The sequence below is a fragment of the Oncorhynchus kisutch genome, linkage group LG11 (assembly GCF_002021735.2).
Source record: "Oncorhynchus kisutch isolate 150728-3 linkage group LG11, Okis_V2, whole genome shotgun sequence".
Lineage (NCBI taxonomy): Eukaryota > Metazoa > Chordata > Actinopteri > Salmoniformes > Salmonidae > Oncorhynchus > Oncorhynchus kisutch.
In genome coordinates this window covers 75663315-75679434 of record NC_034184.2, presented here as the reverse complement: position 1 = coordinate 75679434, position 16120 = coordinate 75663315, and the positions used below count along the sequence as shown (strand labels likewise).

The following is a 16120-nucleotide window of genomic DNA, read 5'->3' as shown; positions in this document are numbered from 1 at the left end:
ATATTAAGAAATACTATAGATGGAAGGAAAGTAGCGTAGAAACCAAAAAACTTAGAAACCAGAAGCGTAGAAACCAGAAACCAAAAAACAATTAGGCATCAACAAATTCAATCCTTTTTAGACAGCTTCCTGGACAAAACCTTTCACTGTAATAGTGAAGGTGTAAACTTGATAGTAGTTGATAAAGGCTAAACAGTATATTTGACCTTTCAGCTTCCCTATCAAATCTAAAAATGTCAAACAAACAACCTAAGAAAATTAAAAACAACAACAAATGGTTGTTTGTTGTTGTTGTTCAATCAGCCTGACTAACTGGTGTCTGTATGTAGCCTCGCTACTTTTATAGCCTCGCTACTGTTATTTTTCTTTTTTACTGTTGTTTTTATTTCTTTACTTACATATTGTCACCTAATACCTTTTTTGCACTATTGGTTAGAGCCTGTAAGTAAGCATTTCACTGTAAGGAACTACACCTGTTGTATTCGGCTCACGTGACATAAAAACTTTGATTTGATTTGAAATGGTTTGATGAATAATGCAAAAACCTAAGAAAGAAATTGAGAACAAAGAGACCCAGAAAAGAAAGTCCCAGAAAACCTGAGTCTACGCCTTCACTATGGTGAAACACTAATACAATACAGAAATAGAGACCCTTCACTATGGTGAAACACTAATACAATACAGAAATAGAGACCGGTCACTATGGTGAAACACTAATACAATACAGAAATAGAGACCCTTCACTATGGTGAAACACTAATACAATACAGAAATAGAGACCCTTCACTATGGTGAAACACTAATACAATACAGAAATAGAGACCCTTCACTATGGTGAAACACTAATACAATACAGAAATAGAGACCCTTCACTATGGTGAAACACTAATACAATACAGAAATAGAGACCCTTCACTATGGTGAAACACTAATACAATACAGAAATAGAGACCCTTCACTATGGTGAAACACTAAAACAATACAGAAATACACTACAGAAAAAGAAGGAACAGCACTTCTGGGAAAATTGGAACACACTAAACAAACAACAACACTAGGTTATTTATGCAAAATGGAGATACATGGATAAACCACTTCTCCAATCTTTTGGCTCTATAACAAAGAACAAACAGCAAAAACACATACATGACCAATTACAAATCTTAGAATCAGCTATTTCAGACTAGCAGAACCAACTGGACTCTCCAATTACATTGAATGAACTACAGGACAAAATATAAACCCTCTCACCCAAAAAGGCCTGTGGTGTTGATGGTATCCTAAATGAAATGCTAAAATATACATACCACAATTTTAAATTGGCTGTACTGAAACTCTTTAACATCATCCTCTGCTCTGGCATCATCCCCAATATTTGGAACCAAGGACTGATCCCCACAATTCACCTAAGTGGAGATAAATTTGACCCCAATAACTACCGTGGGATATGCGTCAACAGCAACCATGGGAAAATCATCTGCGTTATCATTAACAGCAGACTTGTACATTTCCTCAGTGAAAACAATGTACTGAGCAAACATAAAATTGGCTTTTTACCAAATTACCGTACAACAGACCACATATTCACCCTGTACATCTTAATTGAGAAACAAACAAACTTAAACAAAGGCAAAGTCTTCTCATGCTTTGTGGATTTCAAAAAGCTTTTGACTCAATTTGGCTCAAGGGTCTGCCATACGAATTGATGGAAAGAGCCGTTGTCGGAAAAACATACAACATTTTAAATCCATGTACACAAACAACAAGTGTGTGGTTAAAATTGGCAAAAAACACACACATTTCTTTCCACAGGGCCTTAGAGTGAGACAGGGATGCAGCTTGAGCCCCACCCTCTTCAACATGTATATCAAATTGGCGAGGGCACTAGAACAGTCTGCAGCACCCGGCCTCACCTTACTAGAATCTGAAGTCAAATGTCTACTGTTTGCTGATGATCTGGTGCTTCTGTCCCCAACCAAGGAGGGCCTACAGCAGCACCTAGATGTTCTGCACAGATTCTGTCAGACCTGGGCCCTGACAGACCTGTGCCCTGACAGACCTGGGCCCTGACAGACCTGGGCCCTGACAGACCTGTGCCCTGACAGACCTGGGCCCTGACAGACCTGGGCCCTGACAGACCTGTGCCCTGACAGACCTGTGCCCTGACAGACCTGGGTCCTGACAGACCTGGGCCCTGACAGACCTGGGCCCTGACAGACCTGGGCCCTGACAGACCTGGGCCCTGACAGACCTGGGCCCTGACAGTAGATCTCAGTAAGACAAAAAATAATGGTTCCAAAAAAGGTCCAGTTGCCATGACCACGAATACAAATTCCAAACAAAAAACTATACCTACCTAGGCCTAAACATCAGCACCGCGGGTAACTTCCACAAAGCTGTGAACGGATCTGAGAGGCAAGAAGAGTGTTCTACGTCATCAAAAGGAACATAACATTTTACATCCCAATTTTGATCTGGCTAAAAATACTTGAATCAGTTTTAGAACCGATTGCCATTTAAGGTTGTGAGATCTGGGGTTCATTCACCAACCAAGAATTCACAAAATGGGACAAACACCAAATTGAGAATGCATGCAGAATTCTGCGAAAATATCCTCCATGTACAATGTAAAAAAACAAATAATGCATGCAGAGCAGAATTCGGCCGATACTCACACATTTTTTCAATCCAGAAAGGAGCTGCTAAATTCTACAACCACCTAAAAGGGGGCGATTCAAATCAAATCAAAGTTTATTTGTCACGTGCGCCGATTACAACAGGTGTAGACCTTACAGTGAAATGCTTACTTACAGGCTCTAGCCAATGGTGCGAGAAAAAATATGTGTGTGTGTAGGTAAGTAAAGAAATAAAAAAAACTGTAAAAATACATCTTTTTTAAAAGTAGCAAGGCTATATACAGACACCTGTTAGTCAGGCTTATTGAGATAGTATGTACATGTAGGTATCGTTAAAGTTCAAACCATTTTAAAAGTGTAGCTGCTGCTTCACGCCTTTTCTGGTCTAATGTGTTAACTTCTTAACGCATCATTTATACCTTTTGCTCGAAAGGGGCAGTTCTGGCAGGCTGACGCACTCTCTGACCTCACTCCAGGGCGGTGATTACTCACTGTGCATTGTTACGGAAAACAATTATCTCTTATTGCTTCTCACTTCACATCCTTCTCATAACAAAAGCACTTACATCATTTTTCATATTACATGCACAACCCATAGTATGGAAACTTCATCTACGTAGTGGGTATACTTTCCAAGTTACGGTATTTCCGTTATAACATTTTTAATGGCATCACAAAATAACAAACAAAATGACATTAGTGTTCTATAGATCGCCTCTGACCATTCCCCATGTTCTACGTTAAAAATATTGTTCCAGTATTCACTTTGAACGTGTTAGAGTTTCAGCAGGATAAGGTCTGTTGAGACAAAGAACATTCCTTTGGTGAATTTTGAGAGCACAGGCCTGGATCTTCTCAGTTGATTTACAACAATATGTGAGTTGTTAACCCCCACTAGTTCTTTCCTTTCCCCTCTGTGGGTGAGAGGGGGTCTGATTGAAGTTATTCATTGCAAACTGATGTGACCTATTTAAATGATCATAGACAGTCATGACAAGAGTGATAATCTCAGAGCTTTGGAAGTGCCTGTCCAATGAGAATCACATAATTCAAACTCATATTCTATCAACTCATCCCAAATTATTGCCTGAATTGGACCATTTCCCTGTCCTGCTCAGCATTCAAAATGTAACTTTTGTACTTTTGGGTGTCAGGGAAAATGTATGGAGTAAAAGTTGCTAAAAAAATAAATAGTAAAGTACAGATACCTCAAAAAACTACTTAAGTAGTACTTTAAAGTATTTTTACTTAAGTACTTTACACCACTGGTCCTTTACTTGAAGTTGTAGCCAAAGCATAAATTAGACAAACCACTCGGTTTGGAGATATTGTAAAGATGTTTCCTAATTTATGACGTCCCATTAGATTTTCTGTTTTCACAGTTCCAGGTGAAAGTTATGAGCCTTTATTGATGTCACTTGTTAAATCCACCTCAATCAGTGCCTTTGAACGGGGTATGGTAGTAGGTGACAGGCGCACCGGTTTGAGTGTGTCAAGAACTACAACGCTGCTGGGTTTTTCACGCTCAACAGTTTCCTGTGTGTATCAAGAATGGTCCACCATCCAAAGGTTATCCAGTCAACTTGACACAACTGTGGGAAGCATTGGGTTCAACATGGGCCAGAGTCCCTGTGAAACATTTTTGACACCTTGTAGCTTCCATGCCCAGACAAATTAAGAATGTTCTGAGTGCAAAAGGGGGTGTGCAACTCAATATTAGGAAGACGTTCCTAATGTTTTGTGGACTGTGTATGTGATTGTATACAAATGTAAGCAAAGTTTGAAATTAGGTTTTAGTCCAATATCTATTTGGGCTTCTTGTGGTAAATTTGCAGTCTACAAGTTATATGTAATTATGCTCCAGCCCGTTGACTAACCACTCAATAACAAACCTGCCTGTAACGGCTTTCTTCCGTCGAAGGAGAGTCGGACCAAAATGCAGCGTGGTTAATAATATACATCTTTAATGAATACGAATGATACAAAAACAACAAACGGACCGTGAAAACCTATACAGCCTATCTGGTGAATACAAAACACTGAGAGGAACAATCACCCACAAACACACAGTGAAACCCAGGCTACCTCAATATGGTTCCCAATCAGAGACAATGAGAATCACTTGACTCTGACTGAGAACCGCCTCAGGCAGCCATAGACTATGCTAGACAACCCTACTCAACCACAATCCCAATACCTACTAAAACCCCAATACAAAAACACACCACAAAATAAACCCATGTCACACCCTGGCCAGACCAAATAAACATATAAACACAAAATACTAAGACCAGGGCGTGACACTTCCCTACTACTTCAGGTAAGGATTGGTAAAGGGAACTGATCCTAGAACTTGTGCAACTCCTTTCTCTTTCCACTGAGCACCACTCAAAGTATTAGAAGCAATAACAGCACACCAGACACAGCTTAACCAATCAAAGCACTTTATTGCACTGTATAGTGTGATGTGGAGCCAATGGCAGGTTCTTATAAAAGTGTCATTTTTATATTTTCATCATGTGTACAAAACAATCACACACACCTGTACCGTACAAAATCAACACTATTTGCACACAATACACTCACGCACGCGCACACGCACACGCACAAAATGCAGTCTCTCTCACCTCTCTAGTTTCTGTACCAGGCTTAACCCTACCTACAAGACTTCTCTCTCTCTAACACACAGTCAGGGGGCTCCCGAGAGGCGCAGCGGTCTAAGGCACCGCATCTCAGTGCTAGAGTAGTCACTACAGACCCTGGTTCAATTCCAGGCTGTATTACAACCGGACGTGATTGGGAGTCCCATAGGGCGGCGCACAATTGACCCAGCATCGTCCGCGATTGGGTTTGCCCGGGGTAGGCTGTCAACATAAATAAGAATTTGTTCTTAACTGACATGCCTAGTTAAATAAAGGTTCAATAAAAACATGTAAAATAGTACCATCACCACTCTCTAGTACAGAATAATAAGCAAATAAACACATCATGATATGTACGTTTTTCATACATGACATTACATTATAGCTCTGAGACAAAAGTAGCTGAAGAAATACATTAAAATGAGATGTGTTGTGATTATGATGATAAAACAAACTCAGGAGTCTGAATGTAAACAAATAGGTGCATTAGGTGCACCCCTACCTACACGTACGAATTGCCTCGACTGGCCTGTGCCCCTGCACACTGACTCGGTGCCGGTACCCCCTGTATATAACCTTGTTATTGTTATGTCATTTTATTGTGTTACTTTTTTTTTTTTTCTTCTTAACTCTACTTCTTGAACTGCATTGTTGGTTAAGGGCTTGTAAGTCAGCATTTCACGGTAAGATCTACACCTTTTGTATTCAGCGCATGTAACAAATAAAATGTCATTTGATTTGATTAAAATTAGCAGGTTGGCATTTATTATCATGAGTCTTGCCCTAGAGGCAGCTCTGCAGAGTGGTCACTAGCTGGAATCAAATCAGATTTTAAACCTTAACTCTAATCTTAACCACACTGCTAACCCTAATTCCTAACCTTCGCCTTAAATTAAGCCCAAAAAAGCACATTTTTGATTTCATGAATTTTTACATTGTAGCCAATTTTGACTTCGCAGCTGGCCCATCTAGCAAAAACCACTCAGTTCTGCCTCTAGGACAATACTCATAGCAATAAACATTAACATGAAATTATGTTTTTCACAGAAAAGTTGATAACATAGACGATGCCATAAAGTGATCATTTTATGATGGATAAATACATTTCTTCTAAACTCTTTTGTTTCGTCCCAAACGGGGGCTAATTTCTTCTAAACTTTTTTGTTTCGTCCCAAACGGGGGCTAATTTTGTATATAGTGTCCAATTTATGACCATAGTCCCAACAGTGCACTTCAAGGGAATAGGCTACCATTTAGAATGTCTCTTGTGTTTCTGGTCCAGAGCTGGGCTTAACGACTCCTATTTCCCTCTGCTACTTACTGGGCTTTCTTAGTAGAATCACATATTACCATAATAAAATGCTTACAACGGTCAAACATTGTTGGATAGAAACAATTGTGTACTTCTACCAGGTTAACTTGGCATTTAGGAGTTAATTGTCTTTAGGAAACAAATCGTTAAGGATGTATGCGATTCTTATAAGAGGAGTGAACTGGATCACATTCATTCACGCACACACACACACACACACACGCTCACGCACACACACACACGTCACACACACAAACACACGCACACACACACGCACACACACACGCTCACGCACGCACACACACACGCACAAACACACGCACACACACACACGCACACACACACGCACACACACACGCACACACACACGCACACACACACACACCGCAGGTGGAGAAAGCTGTATAACAGGTCCTCAGTGTGTTTCAGTTCTCGCCATATAGATCATTTTGTTTATGTACAATATTTATATTTATACACTCATCTGAACCCCCTGTCTTTTTCTGACAATATACTTTAATAACTTAATTGTTCATGTCTATTTCATTAAGAAAACAGATATGTTCAGAGATATTTTCTCTCTCTCCTAACGGGTAACAACGAGTGGTGTAGTCGGTACACAGTGTTCCTCTAAGGCTTTGAACAGCGACTTCCTGTCTAGGTGTCAGGTTTAACTGGGGCTGTGGAAACAGCCATACCTCCACCACAGCACAACTAAAGGATCAGACAACTGGCACCACACCATATGACCATGTGCAGATTCAAAAACACAGTACGTCTTGATTTGCAATGAACAACACCAGCGATATACACGCACGTACGCATACACACACATGCTAACACACACATCCCCCTCTCTTACATCCACCCACACCCCCACACCCCCCAACCCCGGATGGGGCGGCTGGGTTACATGTTATAAGCCACGTAGATGGGGTCTAGCTGGTCCTGTAGGAAGCCGTCTCGGAGATGCATGCGCTGCTTCTCCCCGCGAGAGTTGATGGGGATCACCCCGATGTCCGTTACCACGACGACACCAACGATGAGGTAATGCTCTTCCAGCACCGCCTTGGTCACCATGGGAACCAGGTCCAGGGCTTCCTGCTCCGAGCCTTCTAGTTCCACCACAACTACCAGCAGGTTAGTCCAGGGAAACACAGCACTGTGGCACAACACACACACACACACAGACACACACACACACACACACACACACACACACACACACACACACACACACACACACACACACACACACACACACACACACACACACACACACACACACACACACACACACACACACACACACACACACACACACAGATGAGTCATTTGGAACTATAGTGGTTCTACCTATATAAAGAAGAGAAATAGGAACAGCTTTTGTGTTGTTTCAGATGTTTAGTGACGTACCATTCCATGATGCTCTGGTGCGTCCTGATAACGGAGGTCTCGATGTCTATAGGATGATACCTCATCCCCCTCAGCTCCATGGCCTCCTCCAACGCGCCCACCACATACAGCGCATCATGTCTCTCTGGGGACGGAACACAGAGAAAGGTGTTGGTATGTCTGTGCGTGAACAATATTTGTCTGTACATGTTTTTATGTGTGTTTTTGTGTGTGTGTATACCTCCGCTGGCATCAGTGAGTTCAGTACGTCGTAAAAAGCCCAGGTATCCGGTGCGAGCCCAGACGGTGGACGTGTCTCCGAAGCTGAGTCTGGAGGTGAAGTGATCAGACTGAAGGACCTCCTCTCCATTACCACTGTAATATCCACTGCCATTATGGGCACTGTGCACCCAGATCTAGAGAGGGGAGGGGAAGAGAGAGGGATTGAAATTCATTTAAAATGAGCTCGAGCTCTCTCTCTAGCATCTTTACTGGGGTAACATAAATTCATGAAACAAGTTTATTAAATTAGTCAGTTTGTGTGTGTATGCTGACCTCTCCTAGGTGGGAGTCTCCCAGGGGTCCCTTGGTCTCTGGGTTGGCGATGATGATGCGGACACCAGGTAGGATCTGAAACAGTAACCATAAAAAGCTACAATGCTTCCTTCTCCACGTAAAGCATATATGAGATATTCTGGTCTATCTGTAGAGAGCTGCAGCCCTAACAACACAGTCGGGAGCTATAGAAGCTGAGTCTTACTGAACCACACAGACAGGAGATCTAGAAGCTGTCTTACTGAACCACACAGACAGGAGATCTAGAAGCTGTCTTACTGAAGCACACAGTCATTAGCTCTAGAAGGTGAGTCTTACTGAACCACAAATTCAGGAGCTCTAGAAAATTAGTCTTACTAAACAACACAGCCAAAACTTCTAGAAGCTGAGTGTTACTGAACCAAAGAGTCAGGATCTCTAGAAGCGGAGTCTTCCTGAACCACACAGTCAGGAGCTATAGAATCTGAGTCTTACTGAACCACACAGTCAGGAGCCATAGAAGCTGAGTCTTACTGAACCACACCGTCAGGAGATCTATAAGCTGAGTCTTACTGAACCACACAGTCAGGAGCTCTAGAAGCTGAGTCTTACTGAACCACACAGTCAGGAGCTCTAGAAGCAGAGTCTTACTGAACCACACAGTCAGGAGCTCAAAAAGTTGAGTCTTACTGAACCACACATTCAGGAGCTCTAGAAGCTGTCTTACTGAACAGCACAGTCAGGAGCTCTAGAAGCTAAGTCTTACCGAACCACACAGTCAGGAGCTCTAGAAGCGGAGTCTTACTGAACAACACAGGCATGAGCTCTAGAAGCTGAGTCTTACGGAACCACAAAGGCATGAGCTCTAGAAGCTGAATCTTACGGAACCACAAGGGCATGAGCTCTAGAAGCTGAGTCTTACTGAACCACACAGTCATGAGATCTAGAAGCTGAGTCTTACTGAACCACACAGTCAGGAGCTCTAGAAGTTGAGTCTTCCTGAACCACACAGTCAGGAGCTCTAGAAGCTAAGTCTTTCTGAACCACACAGTCAGGAGCTCTAGAAGCAGTCTTCCTGAATCACACAGTCAGGAGCCATAGAAGCTGAGTCTTTCTGAACCACACAGTCAGGAGCTCTAGAAGCAGTCTTCCTGAATCACACAGTCAGGAGCCATAGAAGCTGAGTCTTACTGAACCACAAATTCAGGAGCTCTAGAAAATGAGTCTTACTAAACAACACAGCCAAAACTTCTAGAAGCTGAGTCTTACTGAACCACACAGTTAGGAGCTCTAGAAGTTGAGTCTTACTCAGTCTTAGTACACTTCAGTCATGAAACTTTCTGACGTAAAAATGTTAAAAACATAACACAGGACCCACCTTTCCTGACTCCATGAGAGGGAGACTGTGAGGAGAACCTCTCTCCACCAACCGAACCCTGAGAGACAAACAAACTGTTATTCAAGTTAATTGGTTGATCTGATTGGTTGTTGCTGTGACTGATAGGCAGACATACCTATCATGTCGCAGAGCTCTCATGTCCACGTAAACTGTAGTAGGGTCTGGTCCGGAGGTGCCCTGTAACCAATCACAGGACAGGGTGACCATGTTGTCGCACAACCACACGCACGCACACACTCACACACACACACACACACACACACACACACACACACACACACACACACACACACACACACACACACACACACACACACACACACACACACACACACACACACACACACACACACACACACACACACACACACACACACACACACACACACACACACACACACACACACACACACACACACACAGCCTTACCTGCAGACAGATAGCCAGGTTGACCCTACAGCCAAATGCTGTGCTGACAGATCGGGGGTGCAGGCCCAGGTCTTTAAACAGCTTGGAGAAGGAGTGTGTTAGAGACATCCTGGGTCTCTCCTCTGCTACCACAACACACGCCCTCACACGGGACAGGTCCAGGCCTCGCGCCTGGAGAGGAAGAGGAGGAGAGAGAGGGAAGAGAAGAGAGGGAGGAAGAGAGGGGGAAGACAAGAGAGGGAGGAGAGAGGGGGAAGAGAAGATAGGGAGGAGAGAGGGGGAAGAGAAGAGAGGGAGGAGAGAGGGGGAAGAGAAGAGAGGGGAAGGAGAGGGGGAAGAGAAGAGAGGGAGGAGAGAGGGGGAAGAGAAGAGAGGGGAAGGAGAGGGGGAAGAGAAGAGAGGGGGAAGACAAGAGGGAGGAGAGAGGGGGAAGAGAACAGAGGGAGGGGAGAGGGGTGAAGAGAAGAGAGGGGAAAGAGAAGAGAGGGGAAAGAGGAGAGAGGGGGAAAAGTAGAGACGGAAAGAGGAGAGAGGGTATTACATATAAGTACACAACATTTCAATCATTACCTCCCTCTCATCCTTCATCCTACCTCCTCCCTCTCATCATACTCATCCTCCCGCTCATTCTCCCTCTCACCCCACCTGCTGATGAACATATAAAGCTGTGGTTTGTTCCTTGATCTGTTCCTTGTGTGTGTCTCAGTCAGCTTCCAGTTTCCATGGCGATTTCCATGGCGAAAGTTAATCTCTTAAAATAAACTCTGTCTGTCCATCAGCAATCAATTACACAACACCTCAGGCCACAAACACACCGTTCACTGAGTCAATTCAAAGACATTACAAAGAGCACTTTTAGTTCTCCCTGCAGTTGAATTGTGTGTGTTTGTGGATGTGTGTAAGAGTTCTCATTCTCAGCCCAAACCCGATGGGGCCCGGCCGGGCCTCAAATTATTTGAATTGATAAATGCCGGGCGGGTTTCAAGCTTGTCGTGTTACGAAATTAAAACGGTCTATCTGCGCACCTATTACTACTGCTCTCTGTCTCAGTAGCAGACACAAGCAGCGCCAAGACTGCAATATTGGCTGGGCCAGAGAAATGAGTGGCCATGATTAAACTTATTTAACTGATCATTGAAATGTTTCAAATTGCAATACGAATAGACTAGTACATCCTGGAGAATGATGATCCACAAGACCCATACAAATGATACATACAAATGAAATGCACCCAATATGACTGCCCTGCTAATATGCATTTGCTGGACCTTTGAAAGTAGACCTATAACTGATCCAAATGTCATTTCGGAATAAAACGTGCATTGCATTGATTGGGTCATGCACCGATCATTGACCACACACGGCTATTGCTTTAATAACGGTTGAATATGAATTTGGGAGTTTCAGTATAAGCAACCATTTCATACATGCCTTCAATTGCATTTATTCCAATGTTGTCATCATTTAGTTGATGATATCTAAGGTGAGTTTTCCTCTCTCTGTTTCCTCACTTCGCATTGTTCTCAACACCAATTTATATTAATATACTGTTTTCTAGTCTCATTGCATTTCTGTGATGTCAGACTGGTCCTGGACTCGGGCTTTAATGGGGCTTGGGTAAGACTGGGCTCAAATTTTCAGGACAGACGTGAACTAGCATGTGTATGATGGGAACTCTAGCGTGTGTGTGCGATGGGAACTCTAGGTCGTGTACGATGGGAACTCTAGCGCGTGTACGATGGGAACTCTAGTGCGTGTACAATGGGAACTCTAGTGCGTGTACGATGAGAACTCTAGCGTGTGTGTGGTGAGAACTCTAGCATGTGTGTGATGAGAACTCTAGCGCGTGTGTGGTGAGAACTCTAGCACGTGTGAGGTGAGAACACTAGCGCGTGTACGATGGGAACTCTAGCGCGTGTACGATGGGAACTCTAGCGCGTGTGTGGTAAGAACTCTAGCATGTGTGTGGTGAGAACACTAGCGCGTGTACGATGGGAACTCTAGCGCGTGTACGATGGGAACTCTAGCGCGTGTGTGGTGAGAACACTAGCGCGTGTACGATGGGAACTCTAGGTCGTGTACGATGGGAACACTAGCGCGTGTGTGGTGAGAACTCTAGCGTGTGTGTGATGAGAACTCTAGCGCGTGTGTGGTGAGAACTTTAGCGCGTGTGTGGTGAGAACTCTAGCATGTGTTTGATGAGAACTCTAGTGTGTGTGCAATGGGAACTCTAGCGTGTGTGGTGAGAACTCTAGCGTGTGTGCGGTGAGAACTCTAGCATGTGTTTGGTGAGAACTCTAGCGTGTGTGTTGAGAACTCTAGCATGTGTGCAATGGGAACTCTAGCGTGTGTGTGGTGAGAACTCTAGCGTGTGTTTGATGAGAACTCTAGCATGTGTGTGGTGAGAACTCTAGCGTGTGTGCAATGGGAACTCTAGCGTGTGTTTGATGAGAACTCTAGCGTGTGTGTGGTGAGAACTCTAGCATGTGTGCAATGGGAACTCTAGCGTGTGTGTGGTGCGAACTCTAGCGTGTGTTTGATGAGAACTCTAGCGTGTGTTTGATGAGAACTCTAGCGTGTGTGTGGTGAGAACTCTAGCGTGTGTTTGATGAGAACTCTAGCGTGTGTGTGTTTGATGAGAACTCTAGCGTGTGTTTGATGAGTACTCTATCGTGTGTGGTGAGAACTCTAGCATGTGTTTGGTGAGAACTCTAGCGTGTGTGTGGTGAGAACTCTAGCATGTGTGCAATGGGAACTCTAGCGTGTGTGGTGAGAACTCTAGCGTGTGTGCGGTGAGAACTCTAGCATGTGTTTGGTGAGAACTCTAGCGTGTGTGTTGAGAACTCTAGCATGTGTGCAATGGGAACTCTAGCGTGTGTGTGGTGAGAACTCTAGCGTGTGTTTGATGAGAACTCTAGCATGTGTGTGGTGAGAACTCTAGCGTGTGTGCAATGGGAACTCTAGCGTGTGTTTGATGAGAACTCTAGCGTGTGTGTGGTGAGAACTCTAGCATGTGTGCAATGGGAACTCTAGCGTGTGTGTGGTGAGAACTCTAGCGTGTGTTTGATGAGAACTCTAGCGTGTGTTTGATGAGAACTCTAGCGTGTGTGTGGTGAGAACTCTAGCGTGTGTTTGATGAGAACTCTAGCGTGTGTGTGTTTGATGAGAACTCTAGCGTGTGTTTGATGAGTACTCTATCGTGTGTGGTGAGAACTCTAGCATGTGTTTGGTGAGAACTCTAGCGTGTGTGTGGTGAGAACTCTAGCATGTGTGCAATGGGAACTCTAGCGTGTGTGTGATGAGAACTCTAGCGTGTGTTTGATGAGAACTCTAGCGTGTGTTTGATGAGTACTCTATCGTGTGTGGTGAGAACTCTAGCGTGTGTGTGGTGAGAACTCTAGCGTGTGTTTGATGAGAACTCTATCGTGTGTGGTGAGAACTCTAGCGTGTGTGTGGTGAGAACTCTAGCATTGTGTTTGATGAGTACTCTATCGTGTGTGGTGAGAACTCTAGCGTGTGTGTGGTGAGAACTCTAGCGTGTGTTTGATGAGTACTCTATCGTGTGTGGTGAGAACTCTAGCGTGTGTGTGGTGAGAACTCTAGCATGTGTTTGATGAGAACTCTAGCGTGTGTTTGATGAGAACTCTAGCGTGTGTTTGATGATAACTCTAGCGTGTGTTTGATGAGAACTCTAGCGTGTGTTTGATGAGAACTCTAGCGTGTGTGTGGTGAGAACTCTAGCGTGTGTTTGATGAGAACTCTAGCGTGTGTTTGATGAGAACTCTAGCTTGTGTTTGATGAGAACTCTAGCGTGTGTTTGATGAGAACTCTAGCGTGTGTTTGATGAGAACTCTAGCGTGTGTTTGATGAGAACTCTAGCGTGTGTTTGATGAGAACTCTAGCGTGTGTTTGATGAGAACTCTAGTGTGTGTTTGATGAGAACTCTAGCGTGTGTTTGATGAGAACTCTAGTGTGTATTTGATGAGAACTCTAGCGTGTGTGTGGTGAGAACTCTAGCGTGTGTGTGGTGAGAACTCTAGCGTGTGTTTGATGAGAACTCTAGCGTGTGTGTGGTGAGAACTCTAGCGTGTGTTTGATGAGAACTCTAGCATGTGTTTGATGAGAACTCTAGCGTGTGTGTGGTGAGAACTCTAGCGTGTGTTTGATGAGAACTCTAGCGTGTGTTTGATGAGAACTCTAGCATGTGTTTGGTGAGAACTCTAGCGTGTGTGTGGTGAGAACTCTAGCATGTGTGCAATGGGAACTCTAGCGTGTGTGTGATGAGAACTCTAGCGTGTGTTTGATGAGAACTCTAGCGTGTGTTTGATGAGTACTCTATCGTGTGTGGTGAGAACTCTAGCGTGTGTGTGGTGAGAACTCTAGCGTGTGTTTGATGAGAACTCTATCGTGTGTGGTGAGAACTCTAGCGTGTGTGTGGTGAGAACTCTAGCGTGTGTTTGATGAGTACTCTATCGTGTGTGGTGAGAACTCTAGCGTGTGTGTGGTGAGAACTCTAGCATGTGTTTGATGAGAACTCTAGCGTGTGTTTGATGAGAACTCTAGCGTGTGTTTGATGATAACTCTAGCGTGTGTTTGATGAGAACTCTAGCGTGTGTTTGATGAGAACTCTAGCGTGTGTGTGGTGAGAACTCTAGCGTGTGTTTGATGAGAACTCTAGCGTGTGTTTGATGAGAACTCTAGCTTGTGTTTGATGAGAACTCTAGCGTGTGTTTGATGAGAACTCTAGCGTGTGTTTGATGAGAACTCTAGCGTGTGTTTGATGAGAACTCTAGCGTGTGTTTGATGAGAACTCTAGCGTGTGTTTGATGAGAACTCTAGTGTGTGTTTGATGAGAACTCTAGCGTGTGTTTGATGAGAACTCTAGTGTGTATTTGATGAGAACTCTAGCGTGTGTGTGGTGAGAACTCTAGCGTGTGTGTGGTGAGAACTCTAGCGTGTGTTTGATGAGAACTCTAGCGTGTGTGTGGTGAGAACTCTAGCGTGTGTTTGATGAGAACTCTAGCATGTGTTTGATGAGAACTCTAGCGTGTGTGTGGTGAGAACTCTAGCGTGTGTTTGATGAGAACTCTAGCGTGTGTTTGATGAGAACTCTAGCATGTGTTTGGTGAGAACTCTAGCGTGTGTGTGGTGAGAACTCTAGCATGTGTGCAATGGGAACTCTAGCGTGTGTGTGATGAGAACTCTAGCGTGTGTTTGATGAGAACTCTAGCGTGTGTTTGATGAGTACTCTATCGTGTGTGGTGAGAACTCTAGCGTGTGTGTGGTGAGAACTCTAGCGTGTGTTTGATGAGAACTCTATCGTGTGTGGTGAGAACTCTAGCGTGTGTGTGGTGAGAACTCTAGCATTGTGTTTGATGAGTACTCTATCGTGTGTGGTGAGAACTCTAGCGTGTGTGTGGTGAGAACTCTAGCGTGTGTTTGATGAGTACTCTATCGTGTGTGGTGAGAACTCTAGCGTGTGTGTGGTGAGAACTCTAGCATGTGTTTGATGAGAACTCTAGCGTGTGTTTGATGAGAACTCTAGCGTGTGTTTGATGATAACTCTAGCGTGTGTTTGATGAGAACTCTAGCGTGTGTTTGATGAGAACTCTAGCGTGTGTGTGGTGAGAACTCTAGCGTGTGTTTGATGAGAACTCTAGCGTGTGTTTGATGAGAACTCTAGCTTGTGTTTGATGAGAACTCTAGCGTGTGTTTGATGAGAACTCTAGCGTGTGTTTGATGAGAACTCTAGCGTGTGTTTGATGAGAACTCT

General features: G+C 44.0%; 1 protein-coding gene across 1 annotated transcript in view; it reads right to left on the bottom strand.

The window, feature by feature from the left end:
• Window positions 1-5063: 5063 nt before the first annotated feature.
• Window positions 5064-16120, bottom strand: part of LOC109900133 (disco-interacting protein 2 homolog C) — a 31960-nt gene continuing 20903 nt past the window's right edge. Inside the window, exons 25-31 of the mRNA XM_031835026.1 lie at window positions 10348-10518; window positions 10034-10095; window positions 9898-9955; window positions 8541-8615; window positions 8227-8401; window positions 8007-8130; window positions 5064-7752 (exon numbers count right to left, since the gene is read on the bottom strand). Coding sequence (XP_031690886.1) covers window positions 7500-7752; window positions 8007-8130; window positions 8227-8401; window positions 8541-8615; window positions 9898-9955; window positions 10034-10095; window positions 10348-10518 — 918 coding nt within the window. The 3' untranslated portion in view covers window positions 5064-7499. The remainder of the gene's footprint in view (window positions 7753-8006; window positions 8131-8226; window positions 8402-8540; window positions 8616-9897; window positions 9956-10033; window positions 10096-10347; window positions 10519-16120) is intronic.